The 13,352-nt window shown below is 40.2% G+C and overlaps 1 protein-coding gene across 1 annotated transcript in view; it reads right to left on the reverse strand.

The window, feature by feature from the left end:
• myo15ab (myosin XVAb) overlaps positions 1-13,352 on the reverse strand; it is an 87,352-nt gene that overhangs the window by 15,730 nt on the left and 58,270 nt on the right. The window contains exons 43-58 of the mRNA XM_036557268.1: positions 12,888-13,235; positions 12,381-12,474; positions 12,108-12,273; positions 11,862-11,962; positions 10,647-10,748; positions 9,360-9,475; positions 8,920-8,979; positions 8,620-8,695; positions 8,366-8,481; positions 8,008-8,126; positions 7,450-7,591; positions 5,476-5,587; positions 4,088-4,162; positions 1,512-1,717; positions 776-894; positions 608-677 (exon numbers count right to left, since the gene is read on the reverse strand). Of these exons, the coding sequence (XP_036413161.1) occupies positions 608-677; positions 776-894; positions 1,512-1,717; positions 4,088-4,162; positions 5,476-5,587; positions 7,450-7,591; positions 8,008-8,126; positions 8,366-8,481; positions 8,620-8,695; positions 8,920-8,979; positions 9,360-9,475; positions 10,647-10,748; positions 11,862-11,962; positions 12,108-12,273; positions 12,381-12,474; positions 12,888-13,235 (2,022 nt within the window). The remainder of the gene's footprint in view (positions 1-607; positions 678-775; positions 895-1,511; positions 1,718-4,087; positions 4,163-5,475; positions 5,588-7,449; positions 7,592-8,007; positions 8,127-8,365; positions 8,482-8,619; positions 8,696-8,919; positions 8,980-9,359; positions 9,476-10,646; positions 10,749-11,861; positions 11,963-12,107; positions 12,274-12,380; positions 12,475-12,887; positions 13,236-13,352) is intronic.

The following is a 13,352-nucleotide window of genomic DNA, read 5'->3' on the forward strand; positions in this document are numbered from 1 at the left end:
GAGTGAATGGCTTTCATGTCCAGCAGATGAAACCGTATTAAACCAAGAGGTGCTACAGTTTATAGTTGTTGATCATGTGAAACACATAAGTATGTATTCAGGCTAAATCAGGAACTTGTTATTTCCTTTAATGTACACTGTTCAAAAGTTTGAACTCACTTGTTATATGAATAATTATTAGAAACTAGACACCAAAATGTATTTTTTAGATGTTTTATTTACTTTTTATAGTATTTTGGGATCAATAAGAATGTATTAAAGGATAAATTATGTACTGTAATTCTCTCCTCTCTGTTTACAGTCATTTTTGTCAGGTTTTCTGATTTGATCACCACAATACTTTTATTATAACTTCAGTTATGATGTTATACAGCTTTCAGAGTCATTTCAGAATCATTTACAGCTCTGTTTGTCACTCTGCATGCATGTTAATTGTATTCATTTTTGATTATCACTTCCTAGTGGTTCCTATTCATTATATAAAACCTGTGATGTTGCATAGGATTAACATATTAGAATAATTTTACACATTTTTCTGAAAGAAAATAGGTTTTTGTTTTATTGAAAATCACACAACATTCACAGTTTAAGGTGTGTTTTGTGTTACCTTGCTGAATTTGACCATTTCCGCAGGGTCTCTGCCTTTGCCTTTCTTAGACTTGTCTCTGAACGAATCACTGCCAACGTAAAATACAAGTAAATAATATTACTGAAAGTTTACGGTTTCTGCCTTTAGAGCCACACGGTAACTGTGATTGAGTCTGATTGCTCAAACCTTTTGCTCCCGTTACACTGTCTGAAGTATTTCTTGGCAAACTCCACCATGTTGTACTGGCTGTCTAAAAGGACGCTCCCCTCCACTTCAGGATTGCCGAAATCACCAAATTCATCCAACTAAAAGAAGACATATGAAATATAAGTACTCACAGCTCATTGAAAAAAAAATTCTGTTTGTGGATTTTACACATTCAAACACATACCAGTTTGTAAGTAGAAGACATTTTATTATGATTTGAATATGATGGGAAGTTATTGTGGCATGTATAGACTTGTTTTGTAGAAAGAAAAAAAAACAATTCTTCAATCTGTTTCTGTTTTTGACATAGAAACAATAGAAAAAGTCCATAAAAATTACAGAAAGGTGTTGAAAATGGATTTGAATGAAACCTATTAAGTAACAACCTGTCATTAATCATGTAATTATGAAAATAATGAATAAATATTTGTATAGAGTAAATAAATGTATAGAAAAATAACTTAGAACATCTTATTCTGATAAAAGTAATGACAAATTATTACGTCATTATGTCATTATAAATGTATGTCATTCTATAAGTACATTTAAAAACTATATCATGTAAATAAAATGTATTTGAAATTAATAATAACTCTATTCCCAATTGTTAAGGGTTTTCACAAACCCAACAGATTTGTACTCCCGCTGGTATTTATTCATTATATAGAGCTTTCAGTGGTAGATTATAGATTACACAACACAGTGAAAGACTGACCTCTAGTGTTGGGTCCAGTTCATGTGCAGCTGCGCTGGACGCCACAGCGAGTGCTACAGCTCCTGACGCCACCACTCGGCCCTGTCTGTCTCTCGGTTCACCTTTCCTCTCCACAGGCAAACTGAGGAAGTCTGGAGCCGCAACAGGAACCACACAGTCTGCGGGAAACGCACCGCTGCGACCCATCACTGCTCCAAACCTCCAGCCTGGAACAAACAGAGAAAAACAAGCTTATTAGACCAACTGAATGCCTTCATAACATCAGCTTACAATTCAAAGACATGTACACTGATCAGGCATAACATTATGACCACCTCCTTGTTTCTACGCTCATTCTCCATTTTATCAGCTCCACTTACTATATAGGTGCACTTTGTAGTTCTACAGTTACAGACTGTAGTCCATCTGTTTCTCTGCATGCTTTGTTAGCCCCCTTTTACCCTGTTCTTCAGTGGTCAGGACCCCATGGACCATGTACCCCATGGTACTATTTGGGTGGTGGATCATTCTCAGCACTGCAGTAACACTGACGTGGTGGTGGTGTGTTAGTGTGTGTTGTGCTGGTCTGAGTGGATCAGACACAGCAGTGCTACTGGAGTTTTTAAACACCTCAGTGTCACTACTGGACTGAGAATAGTCCACCAACCAAAAACATCCAGCCAACTGCGTCCTGCGACCACTGATGAAGGACTAGAGGATGACCAACACAAACTGTGCAGCAGCAGATGAGCTATCGTCTCTGACTTTACATCTACAGGGTGGACTGACAAGGTAGGAGTGTCTAATAGAGTGGACAGTGAGTGGACACAGTGTTTAAAAACTCCAGCAGCACTGCTGTGTCTGATCCACTCGTACCAGCACAACACACACTAACCCACCACCACCACGTCAGTGCTACTGCAGTGCTGAGAATGATCCACCACCCAAATAGTACCATGGGGTACATGGTCCATGGGGTCCTGACCACTGAAGAACAGGGTAAAAGGGGGCTAACAAAGCATGCAGAGAAACAGATGGACTACAGTCTGTAACTGTAGAACTACAAAGTGCACCTATACAGTAAGTGGAGCTGATAAAATGGACAGTGAGCGTAGAAACAAGGAGGTGGTCATAATGTTATGCCTGAACAGCGCATGAAGACATGCTTGTCTGCAAATAACAGATATAATCTGTTATAGTTATTAATACAAATAAAGTGAGTTTACATAACATCAATACACATCAGGAGTTTTTTGGGCTACGTCATACGTCTTTATGTATTAACGTCATACACACAGACTCAAAAGGAAGGTCTGGCTGTTGGGTCTCAAATGCAAAATCAACATCATCCTGATGAAGATATGACGACAGTAGTAGCTCATTCACTCACATCATCAGAAGACACGTCCTTCATTGAGTTTTGACTGAGTTCTCTTTGAATTCGCTTTCAGCGCATTCACAGTCGTCAGATTCATCCGCTCGGGGAAAGGGTCCGAAGCACAACCCACATTGCAATGTGCAATTACACATTTCTACCACAGAGGTCTCCAAATCCTCGAATCTTACATAGAACAGCTTTAATATAATAATAATTACTATTTAATTAATGAAGAAAAATTGACTTTAAATGTTTCTATTTTATATTTTAATTTTAATTTGTCTTTGTAAATCGCATTCATTATATATATTTTTTTTTCTGCACTGGGGACCATAAGACCCTAATTACACCATAGTTCTACTTACAGAATGTTTTAATTACCTTGAAGTTCATTACCAGTTTCCAGCTAATTTTTAAAGGCATAAAAAATGCAGAACTTGAATTTAACTAAATTGTTTTACTCTACTGTATCCCTATACTAAAAAAAACTCAAATAGTTACCAGGATGCCCTAAAATTAAGCACTTATGGAACTTTAAACAGTAAGTCAACATAACTCAAGACACAGATTTTTGGTCTGTCAGCTTTCTATTAAAAGTTTATTAACTCAAACTTTTAATTAGAGTTGAAACCACTTTTTACAGTGTACACAACAATGACCTTCATCCAGCTGAGTTGCGAAACTCTACAATAGGCATAAAACTGCAAGATGCCTGAAATGTGAGTTATGGCCTAATTTAAATCAACTAAAAGGCAACAGAATCAGATGGTCTGAGGCAAAAAAAATACATCAGCACCATGGACAGCACCGTCTCTCTGGCTCCCCCTGCTGGCAACCATTCAGATTCAGCATCCAGGCATGTGAAGGTCAGTCTACCTGTTTGCTATGAGCACTGAAAGTCTGACATAAGAGAATTAGGCTGCTCTAACTGCACAGTTCTGTAAAAAGTCTGTTCAAAGAGTGTATTGTTTAATTTGAGTGACTGAAGCTTTTGAAATGACCTTCTGCCTTCCAGTGGGAGCTCCCCAGACCATCGATTTTACAGCTGAGAATGCAGGAAGTCATGTGAGACATTCAAAAAATTCAGTGTGAGAAAATATTTGTTGTCAGTTTTTGCCCTGTATCTCTGCTTTACACGGTTTCAGTGCAAAAATCATTGTCATCAACCAGATCTTGAGCTGCTATGTGGAAATTCTGCTTGTAAGGAAACTCAGCTTACCGAAGTCTGCTGTGTCTCTCTTCATTTCTTCCAGATAAATGACCTTCTTCTTAACCACACATCCATAAAGCTGACCTGAAAAATACACACAGTGTGAAATCTCAGCGTTTTAACAGATCATTCTATAAGCAGATGTGACCACAGGTAAACCTTGGTGATTCAGCATGACAGGTTATGTAGCCACACCACAGTACCTGCTGTGTCTGTTTACACCTAAGAAGTTAAACATGCCTTCTGGACAGCAACCTGTATGCTAACTTTGTTCTTGGTATAGTTTGGTAGTTTCTGGTATGACTTGGTAGTTCTCTGTATGGTTTGTTAGTTCTTGGGACGGTTTGGTAGTTTCTAGTTGGGTTTGGTAGTTTGTAGTATAGTTTGGTAGTTTCTAGTTGGATTTGGCAGTTATTGGTATGGTTTGGTAGTTCTTGGTTTGTTTGGGTTGTTTTAGGTTTGGTAGTTCTTGATATGGAGCGGTAGTTTCTAGTATGGTTTGGTAGCTCTTCGTATGGATTGGCAGTTTCTGGTATGGTTTGGTAGTTCTTGGTATGGTTTGGCAGTTTCTAGTATGGTTTGGTAGTTCATAGTATGGTTTGGTAGTTCTTGGTATGGTTTGGTAGTTTCTAGTATGGTTTGGTAGTTCATAGTATGGTTTGGTAGTTTCTAGTTGGGTTTGGTAGTTTCTAGTATAGTTTGGTAGTTCATGGTATGGTTTGGTAGTTTCTAGTTGGATTTGGTAGCTCTTGGTATGGTTTGGTTGTTTTAGGTTTGGTAGTTCTTGGTACAGATTAGTAGTTTCTAGTATGGTTTGGTAGTTCTTGGTATGGATTGGTAGTTTCTAGTATGGTTTGGTAGTTCTTGGTATAGGTTTGTGTGGTTTGGTAGTTCTTGGTATGGTTTGGTAGTTTCTAGTATGGTTTGGTAGTTACTAGTATGGTTTGGTAGTTCTTGGTATGGGTTTGTACGGTTTGGTAGTTCTTGGTATGCTTTGGTAGTTTCTAGTATGGTTTGGTAGTTACTGGTATGGTTTGGTAGTTCTTGGTATGGGTTTGTACGGTTTGGTAGTTCTTGGTATGGTTTGGTAGTTTCTAGTATGGTTTGGTAGTTCTTGGTATGGGTTTGTTTGGTTTGGTAGTTCTTGGTATGCTTTGGTAGTTTCTAGTATAGTTTGGTAGTTACTGGTATGGGTTTGTATAGTTTGGTAGTTCTTGGTATGGTCTGATTGTGTTTGGACTGGTCTGGTAGATTCTGATATGGTTTGGTAGTTTTGCCACAGGTTTAATAAATTGCAAGACTTTTGGCTATAATTGCCAAAGGGATACACTAAGGAACAGGTAAATAAGCGTGCATGTTTGTGTATTTGTGAGTGCGTCAGAGAGTGAGTGTCTGACCCTCCTCTAATCCATCCATGGCCTGTAATCGAATGATGTCTCCTTTATGGAAGCTGAGCAGAGCTCGGTCCTCTGTAATGTAGTTTCTTTCAGCCACTGCATACTCTGAATCCTGCAGAAAGAGAATGAGCGAGAGAGAGAGAGAGAACTTATTACGAGTAATTACGATTCTTTATACATTACTGTTCCTCCTGTAACGTTTTCTTACAATTATAAGGTCATGTACAAATCCAATTCCAAAGTTGGGACAGTTGGTAAATGTAAATAAAAAAACAGAACAATAATTTGCAAATGCTTTCTGGCCTGGATTCAACTGAAAACAGTATAAAGACAAGATATTGTATTTATACACTTCTATCAATTCTAAATTTGATGCCTGCTACAACACAAACATGTTGGGACAGGAGCATGTTCACCACCGTGTTACATCACCTTTCCTTTTAATATTCAGTAGCCGTTTGGGAAGTAGCCTTTCGGCCTTGCCTTTTATGCACAGAGATTTCTCTGGATTCCCTGAATCTTTTATATTATGCACCTTAAAGGGTATCTAAAATTCTTGCAAATACTTGTTGAGCGATGTTATTTTTAAACTGCTGATAGATTTTTTTGGCAAGCCTTTGGCATTTTGGCCCATAAAGGACTCAGTCTGTCCTAGACGTTCTTTTTATTCCCAAGTGTGACTGCATCAGCTATTTAGGATGTTTAACATTTCACAACGTTCCTAGTGTTAAACTGCCAACTTTTTTGGAAGACATTGCAGATTTCAGAATGAGCACATATTTACAAAAAACAATGTTCAAAAGTTTCAAAAGGTTCAAAAAGTAAAACGTCAAATATCTTGTTTTTGTAATGTTTCCGTTCAAATACTGGTCAAAGTGTCACATCACCATCTGGTTCTGTAGTACAAACACACAGACTCCAACTCCCAGAATCAACCTGGAGATCACACAACACCACCAATCATGAACAGTTTCAGAGATCAGCTTCACCAGAAAACTAATCAGCCACACCTGTTCATCATTTACAGACTCCTTTAAAGACTGTTTGTTCACAAACACGCAGTGCAAAGTATTGCCACTGTTCACAGAGTACGAAGCCTTTTTCTCTGTTATTTCTCCCTTTTAGTTAGGCTGTAATAACTGGACCTGCGGAAGTCTCTGTTGCTCTCTAACCCTCTGTGTGTTTTCCTTTTTTTATTGCCGAGTTGAACAGCCGCCCATCCTGTGCGTCTGATGCTGTTGCTTCTTCTGCCTTGCTTGCCAGCCTTCTGGACCGTTTCAGCCTTCTGGACCGTTTCAGCCTTCTGGACCGTTTTGACCACCACTGACCTTCACGCTACACTTTGACTCTGACTTTGACTTTGTTATTGCCTACTTTGTATCTTGACCCTTGTGTTTGTATCTTTGACCATATTTTTGCCTGTGCACTTTTGGATTTGCTGTGTTTTTGCCCTTCGGTTTTGACCTGTGTTTTTGCCTGTACTATTCCCTGAATGTCTCTTAGGCTTTGTTATAGTTTGTCTCTGGCTTTTTGACCCTAGCATGTTTTCTGATTAAGATTTTGGATCACATTTCTTCTAGTAAAGCCTCACATCATTTCATCTTTAAGCGTCTGACTCTTTGTGCAGCGATACTCAAAGGGAATTTACAAATCACTGCCTTCTGTTTTTATTTGCTGTCCCCACTTTTTTGGAACTGGGTTTGTGTACTTTTGTAGATCTGTTAGCAAATTATCATAAATTTTATGGCTACAAGTCAAAAACACTGTAACTGACATAGACATGGCAATGATGCTACAGGGAATCTGAGAGGAGAGAAAGAGGAAGAGAGATCTGAGCATTTGTACTACCCGAATACAGTACGACCAAAAATGCCATTGAAGGTTACTGAATGGGAGTTCAAACAGAGAGGGAAGAACAAAGGGAGTGAGAGAGAAGAAAAACAAAAAAAAAAACAAAGAGAGAAGACAGCTGACCTTCTTGAGCTGAGAGATGAAGAGGTCGACCATGTGTTTGATCTGTGGAGCTTTGGCTGAGAACAGGATCAGCTTCTCACTCATCAGGTTAAACTCCAGCATGTTGGGAGACGGGATGGTCACAAACAGGATGTCAGTGTAGCTACAAGAGAGGGAGAGAGAAATGAACAAGGTGCAGATTCTAAACTTTCAATCAATACCACGTGTGTTTTTGCTAGTAGAAGAGCAGATGTTTTATTATAATTTGGATTTGATGATTGTCATGTGAACAGACTTATATATATATGACCTTTTCGTACAGTACAGTGCAACCACAGACCACAGACCACACTTCATTTATTTAACCCTTAGAACCCGAAGCCTCTAAACATGTAGGTAACTTCTAGTCTTCATAACTTTAGAACAGTTTAAGCTCCAGACATAATACACATATCAGACCTTTCAGCAGACCCAACCCAAACTACCTAGCGTGATGTCCAATGAGCATTTTGAGATTAGAGATTTGAGTAAATGCTGTTAGAAGGAATGTGAAACAGGACTTTCATCGTGGACGGTCACCTGTACGGCCGCAGGACTCTGAAGTAGTCTGGAGCTGCAGCGCTGCTTTTCACTGTTTTCAGGAGTTTGATGCCAGAGTGAGAGACGGCCAGCACCTGGACTCCAGTGCCCACACTGCCCTGCAGCACACGCACAACAAACATTGTAGCATAGATGCCAAACTAAACGTCTGGGGTCCAAAAAGTAAAAGGGGCTCTTTGGTAGCAATACTGTGACGAATAGTTGGAAAACAAATCAAGATACTCTTTTGTCCAAAAAGTGAAAATGCTTTATTTACTACATAGAAAATCAAAAACGGGTGTACAGCTGCTGTCCTTCAAGATTCTGGGCAATTGATTTGTTTTCTATTAGTACTCACTGAAGCTGGGAAAAGACGAGAGAAATAAATCTCCCACGATTCTCGGGCAGCAGAGACCACGGCCTTCTTCACGCTCTCGTCCTGAACGTCTGTGTTCTGATCTATTTTGTGTTGCGCTGTCGTACACACACACACACACACACACACACACACACACACACACACACACACACACACGTAACAACTTCTTAATACAAGGAGCCAAAACTGTGAGAGCTTAGCAAAGCTAATCTGGAGACCTGAAGCTGACTTACTGAACAGAGCCTTCATTTTCAGCCTCTCGTCTTTGGTGATGCGCACACAGGCCTCTGAAAACGTGTCATTAACAATCTGAAGGAGGACAACAGTGAAAAAGTGGAGAAACAAAGAAGGGCTAATGTGGGATATGGGCACTGCCTCAGTCAGTACAGCAGAATCAGTTCACTCAAAATGGCTCAGGTTTAGTAGTTCTAGCTATATTATGGTTATTAAAGCATCAAAATAAGAAATAAAACCGTTTATGAATGCCGGTGAAATTCTACTGTCCTAACTGTGGGGGGCAGTATTGCTCTTACCTGCTTGAATATGATGTCCAGCACAAGAGGATGATTCCAGCTGTCCTTTGGGTAGAACACCTAATAAGAGGTATGTACTGTAAGACCACAGACATGACCAGAGCACTTTGTAGTTCTACAGTTACAGACTGTAGTCCATCTGTTTCTCTGCATACTTTGTTAGCCCACTTTTACCCTGTTCTTCAGTGGTCAGGACCCCCATGGACCCTCACAGAGCAGGTACTATTTGGGTGGTGGCTCATTCTCAGCACTGCAGTAACACTGACGTGATGAAGGTGTGTTAGTGTGTGTTGTGTTGGTCTGAGTGGATCAGACACAGCAGTGCTGCTGGATTCTCACCCTCTGAGCTCTTTCTGGCTGGATGAACTTTAGCAATATGAGCCAAGCACCAACCAATCAGATCAACGTACATGCTATATATATATATATCAGACACATACCTCCTTCCTGAGGTAGATCTTCCAAGGTACGTTGGTGTATGTGTAGTGTTCTTCAGTGCTGCTGCGGTGGAGCTGCGTTTGGATGGTTTCTGTTTCCACTGGAAGATCTCTGGACACTGGATGTGTGATAACAGAGAAAAGATCAAATAGTGATACTTTTTAAATTTTTGATAAATATTGAGATATTTGTAAAAAAAAAAATCTACCCAGATTTACTCAAAAAACCTAGATTTACCATAAAAATACTCAGAATTGCCCAATAATTTACCAAGATTAACCTAAACATTACCCAAATCTATCCAAAACATTGACCCAGATTTACCAAAACTTTCACCTAGATTTTTCTAAAAATTCCCTGTTTTGCCAAACATTTATCCAGATTTACCCAAAAAATTACCCAGATTTCCCCAATAAATGTACCCAGATTTGCCTACAAATCTACCTACATTTACCCCCAAAAATGATGTACCTAGATTCATCAAAACATATCCAAAAATTTTACAGTTTATATGTGTATATCTGTGTTATGATACTTAGCTATATACAATAATGTACTCAGATTTACAAAAAAGTTTATCCAGATGTGCTCAACAAATTGTCCAGATTAACCAACAATATAACTAGTTATACCCCAAAATCTACCCAGACTGAACAAACTGTCACTTTTGCAATGGAAAGAGTTAATTTAAATGACAATTAAGGCAACAGTTCACTATTCTGGTTAGGGCTGAAAAATATGGACAGAATATTGTACTGCAATTATGTTTCTATTTGTAATGATGGCAATAAACCTTCTGATACCCAGAAAACACATGATAAAGCCTTGATGTGGTTAAAGAAAGGCCTGCATGCTTTTAACTAAAATGACAGATTTGTTGGATCAAGTGAATCCTTGACTCGTTCAAACGCTCAAAGAACATCTGTGATTGGTCAGGATGCTCACAGCATCCTGTGCTTCCAACAAAGTGGCCAGTGAGTAGAAGCACGAGGTAGGTGTTTCTAATAAAGTAGCCAGTGAGTGGAAGCACAAGGTAGATGTTTCTAATAAAGTGGCCAGTGAATAGAAGTACAAGGTAGGTGTTTCTAATAAAGTGGCCAGTGAATAGAAGTACAAGGTAGGTGTTTCTAATAAAGTGGCCAGTGAGTGGAAGTACAAGGTAGGTGTTTCTAATAAAATGGCCAGTGAAAAGAAATACATGGTAGGTGTTTCTAATAAAGCGGCCAGTGAGGGGAAGTACACGGTGGATGGTAGGTGGATGTGTGTCTGTGTGTAAGTCTACGTCTTACCTGGTGGGGGAGGTATATTTAATGGGGGTTCTGGCGCCCTCTTCTTTGTGCTCTTAGTCGGTTTAAGGCCTGGCTCTCTTGATCCAGGTACAGGGGCTGGAGCTATTCTCTACACAAACCATTCAGAACACAAAATTTAGAATTTTCCCTGGGGAAGTCCTGATTGACAGACTTTGGGACAACAAGCATATCGTTGTGGCACTGATGCAGAACTTCTAGAAGGAGAAGCTGCTTATACCACACATCAGTATGAATTTTCGGTGATAAGATGACATTCTGATTTCACTGAACACAATTAAAAACAGCTGATCAGATTATGACTGGATCACTCACACGACATTCGGTCAGAGACGTGGCTCATCTGGGTGATACTTTAGTGAAAGTGTAAATGGAACCAAAGTTTATCCACATATGGACATGAAACATGTTAACGCGAGGTGTAAACAAGTTCACAGTGAGTGTGTTTACATGCACTTTATAATTCGATAAATGTCAGTAATCTGATCGACACGTTTACATGCACATAAGTGATCAGATATAGGGGAAACTCCAGGTCTATATGAATCAGGCAGTAATCAGATTTCTGCTTTACAACCAGCCAATAAACTCACAGAAGAAGACGTGATGTAAACATTTAAGACTCAAACTTCATGAGCAGCTTTTTTTTTTAAAACATCGAGTCACTTTTCCTGAAAATATGAACATACATCATCTAGAAGATGAAGAACATTTAGATCCTTTATTTTGTGTTTAGTTTCAGTGTCGCTCCAAAAGTGTTTTGCTGCGTCTCGCGGCGACGCTGCTTGCTTATTTCTGGTACCGCGGTCTGTTTCGCACATGCGCAGACTGAGAAATCCGAAAGAAATCAGAGTAAGAGTTCACATGCACCCGATAAATCTGATTACTGAGCTAAATTCTAGTCTCTTTATCAGATTTCTAGATTGCAGTATGGTGTTTACATGACCTTATGAATCATCGGATAACCATAGAAATCCGATTATGATCGGATTATTGAGCATTATTACTGTTGGCATGTAAACGCACTCAGTGTTTGCTTTAGTGGTTGCACCACGAATGGCAAAGTCTGACATATTTGTGCTTTAGTTTGCTCACTAAAAATGGCAGTTCAGGCCAAACCTGCATTTCTCATTTAAAATAAGAGGCAGAATGAACTGTGTGAAAAGGTTAGGGTCTAGGGTAACAGAACAAAAACACAAAGCACCTGTGGAGGAGGTGGATTGTCCATCTGCGTTTTCAGGATCTGCATGGCTTCGTCGTGTGGATTCATCTTTTTCACAAAAGCTCTGCCTTCTCGCCTGAAACAGACAAAATACCAAAGAGAAATTTAGCTTTCCAACCCAGAGCCACAAATGAAGTCCTGTGATTAATTAAAACTCTGAGAAAGTGAAAGCTTCCTCAGACAAAGACATGTAGATGCACGGCCGAACACAAAACACACACCTCCGTCTCTCTGGCGCTGGCTCTGGTGGTGGAGTTTGGTATTGTTTGATGATGTCCTTTATGTTGTGGCTCGGGACGATGTGCTCTGAGTTGGAGAGAGAATATTTAACCACTTCTGTAGCCGGAGATGGAGCAGAACGCATCGGACCCGAGACCGCCACTGGAGCTGAAAACGAGAGAGAGAGAGAGAGAGAGAGAGATATTATACACATACCTGTGCAAATCCTCTCACACATATGCAAGAAAAAACCGACAGAAGAACAGATGACACACCGTGTTTCTTGGCAGGCTTGTTGTCAATAGTAATTGGTTTTATTGGAGTGGGAGGAGCTTGCTTCTTCCCAAAACTCCCTTTTGTTCCTTTACCCTAAAACATAAGCAATGACACACAGAGTTACAGAGAAGCACAAGGGAGGTGTTTCTAATAAAGTGGCCAGTGAGTAGAAATATAAGGTATGTGTTTCCAATAAAGTGGCCAGTGAGTAAAAGTGCAAGGTAGGTGTTTCTAATAAAGTGGCCAGTGAGTAGAAATATAAGGTATGTGTTTCCAATAAAGTGGCCAGTGAGTAGAAGTGCAAGGTAGGTGTTTCTAATAAAGTGGCCAGTGAGTGGAAGCACAAGGTAGGTGTTTCTAATAAAGTGGCCAGTGAGTGGAAGCACAAGGTAGGTGTTTCTAATAAAGTGGCCAGTGAGTGGTAATATAAGGTAGGTGTTTCTAATAAAGTGGATGGCGAGTGTATATTAGAAGCATTGTGCAAATGTACCACAAGTTCTTCAAACCTGCGCTGCTGTGCTGCTCCGTGGCTGGGGGGTCTTTAGCGGGCTGATTTGACTGGACTGACCCTGCACTTCCGGCCTGGTGGGGGTTGAGGACACTGGGTTTGGGGTCACGCTTGGGTATGGGCTGACGAGTGGACCACTGTAGGAGGAGGATGGAGTGACGTGGGCGTAGGGACTGGGTGGGATGTTGGCGTAAGGGCTCGGAGGGACTGCAGGGTAAGGGCTGGGGGGCAGAGTGCCGTAGGGGGTTGGGGGTGGGCTTGTTGGTGGGCTGGTGATTGGAGAGAGGGGTGGGCTGGAGATGGGACTGGTCACCATAGCCATGGCCTGCATGGTCATCTGCTGGGCCTGAATAACAGACAGAGGAAGCATTTCAGTACATTGTTTTGCAAATACAGAGCAGATAATTAACCACACCAAACACCAACAATAATATCTATCTATCTATCTATCTATCTATCTATC

The sequence above is a fragment of the Colossoma macropomum genome, unplaced genomic scaffold, assembly GCF_904425465.1.
Source record: "Colossoma macropomum unplaced genomic scaffold, Colossoma_macropomum, whole genome shotgun sequence".
Lineage (NCBI taxonomy): Eukaryota > Metazoa > Chordata > Actinopteri > Characiformes > Serrasalmidae > Colossoma > Colossoma macropomum.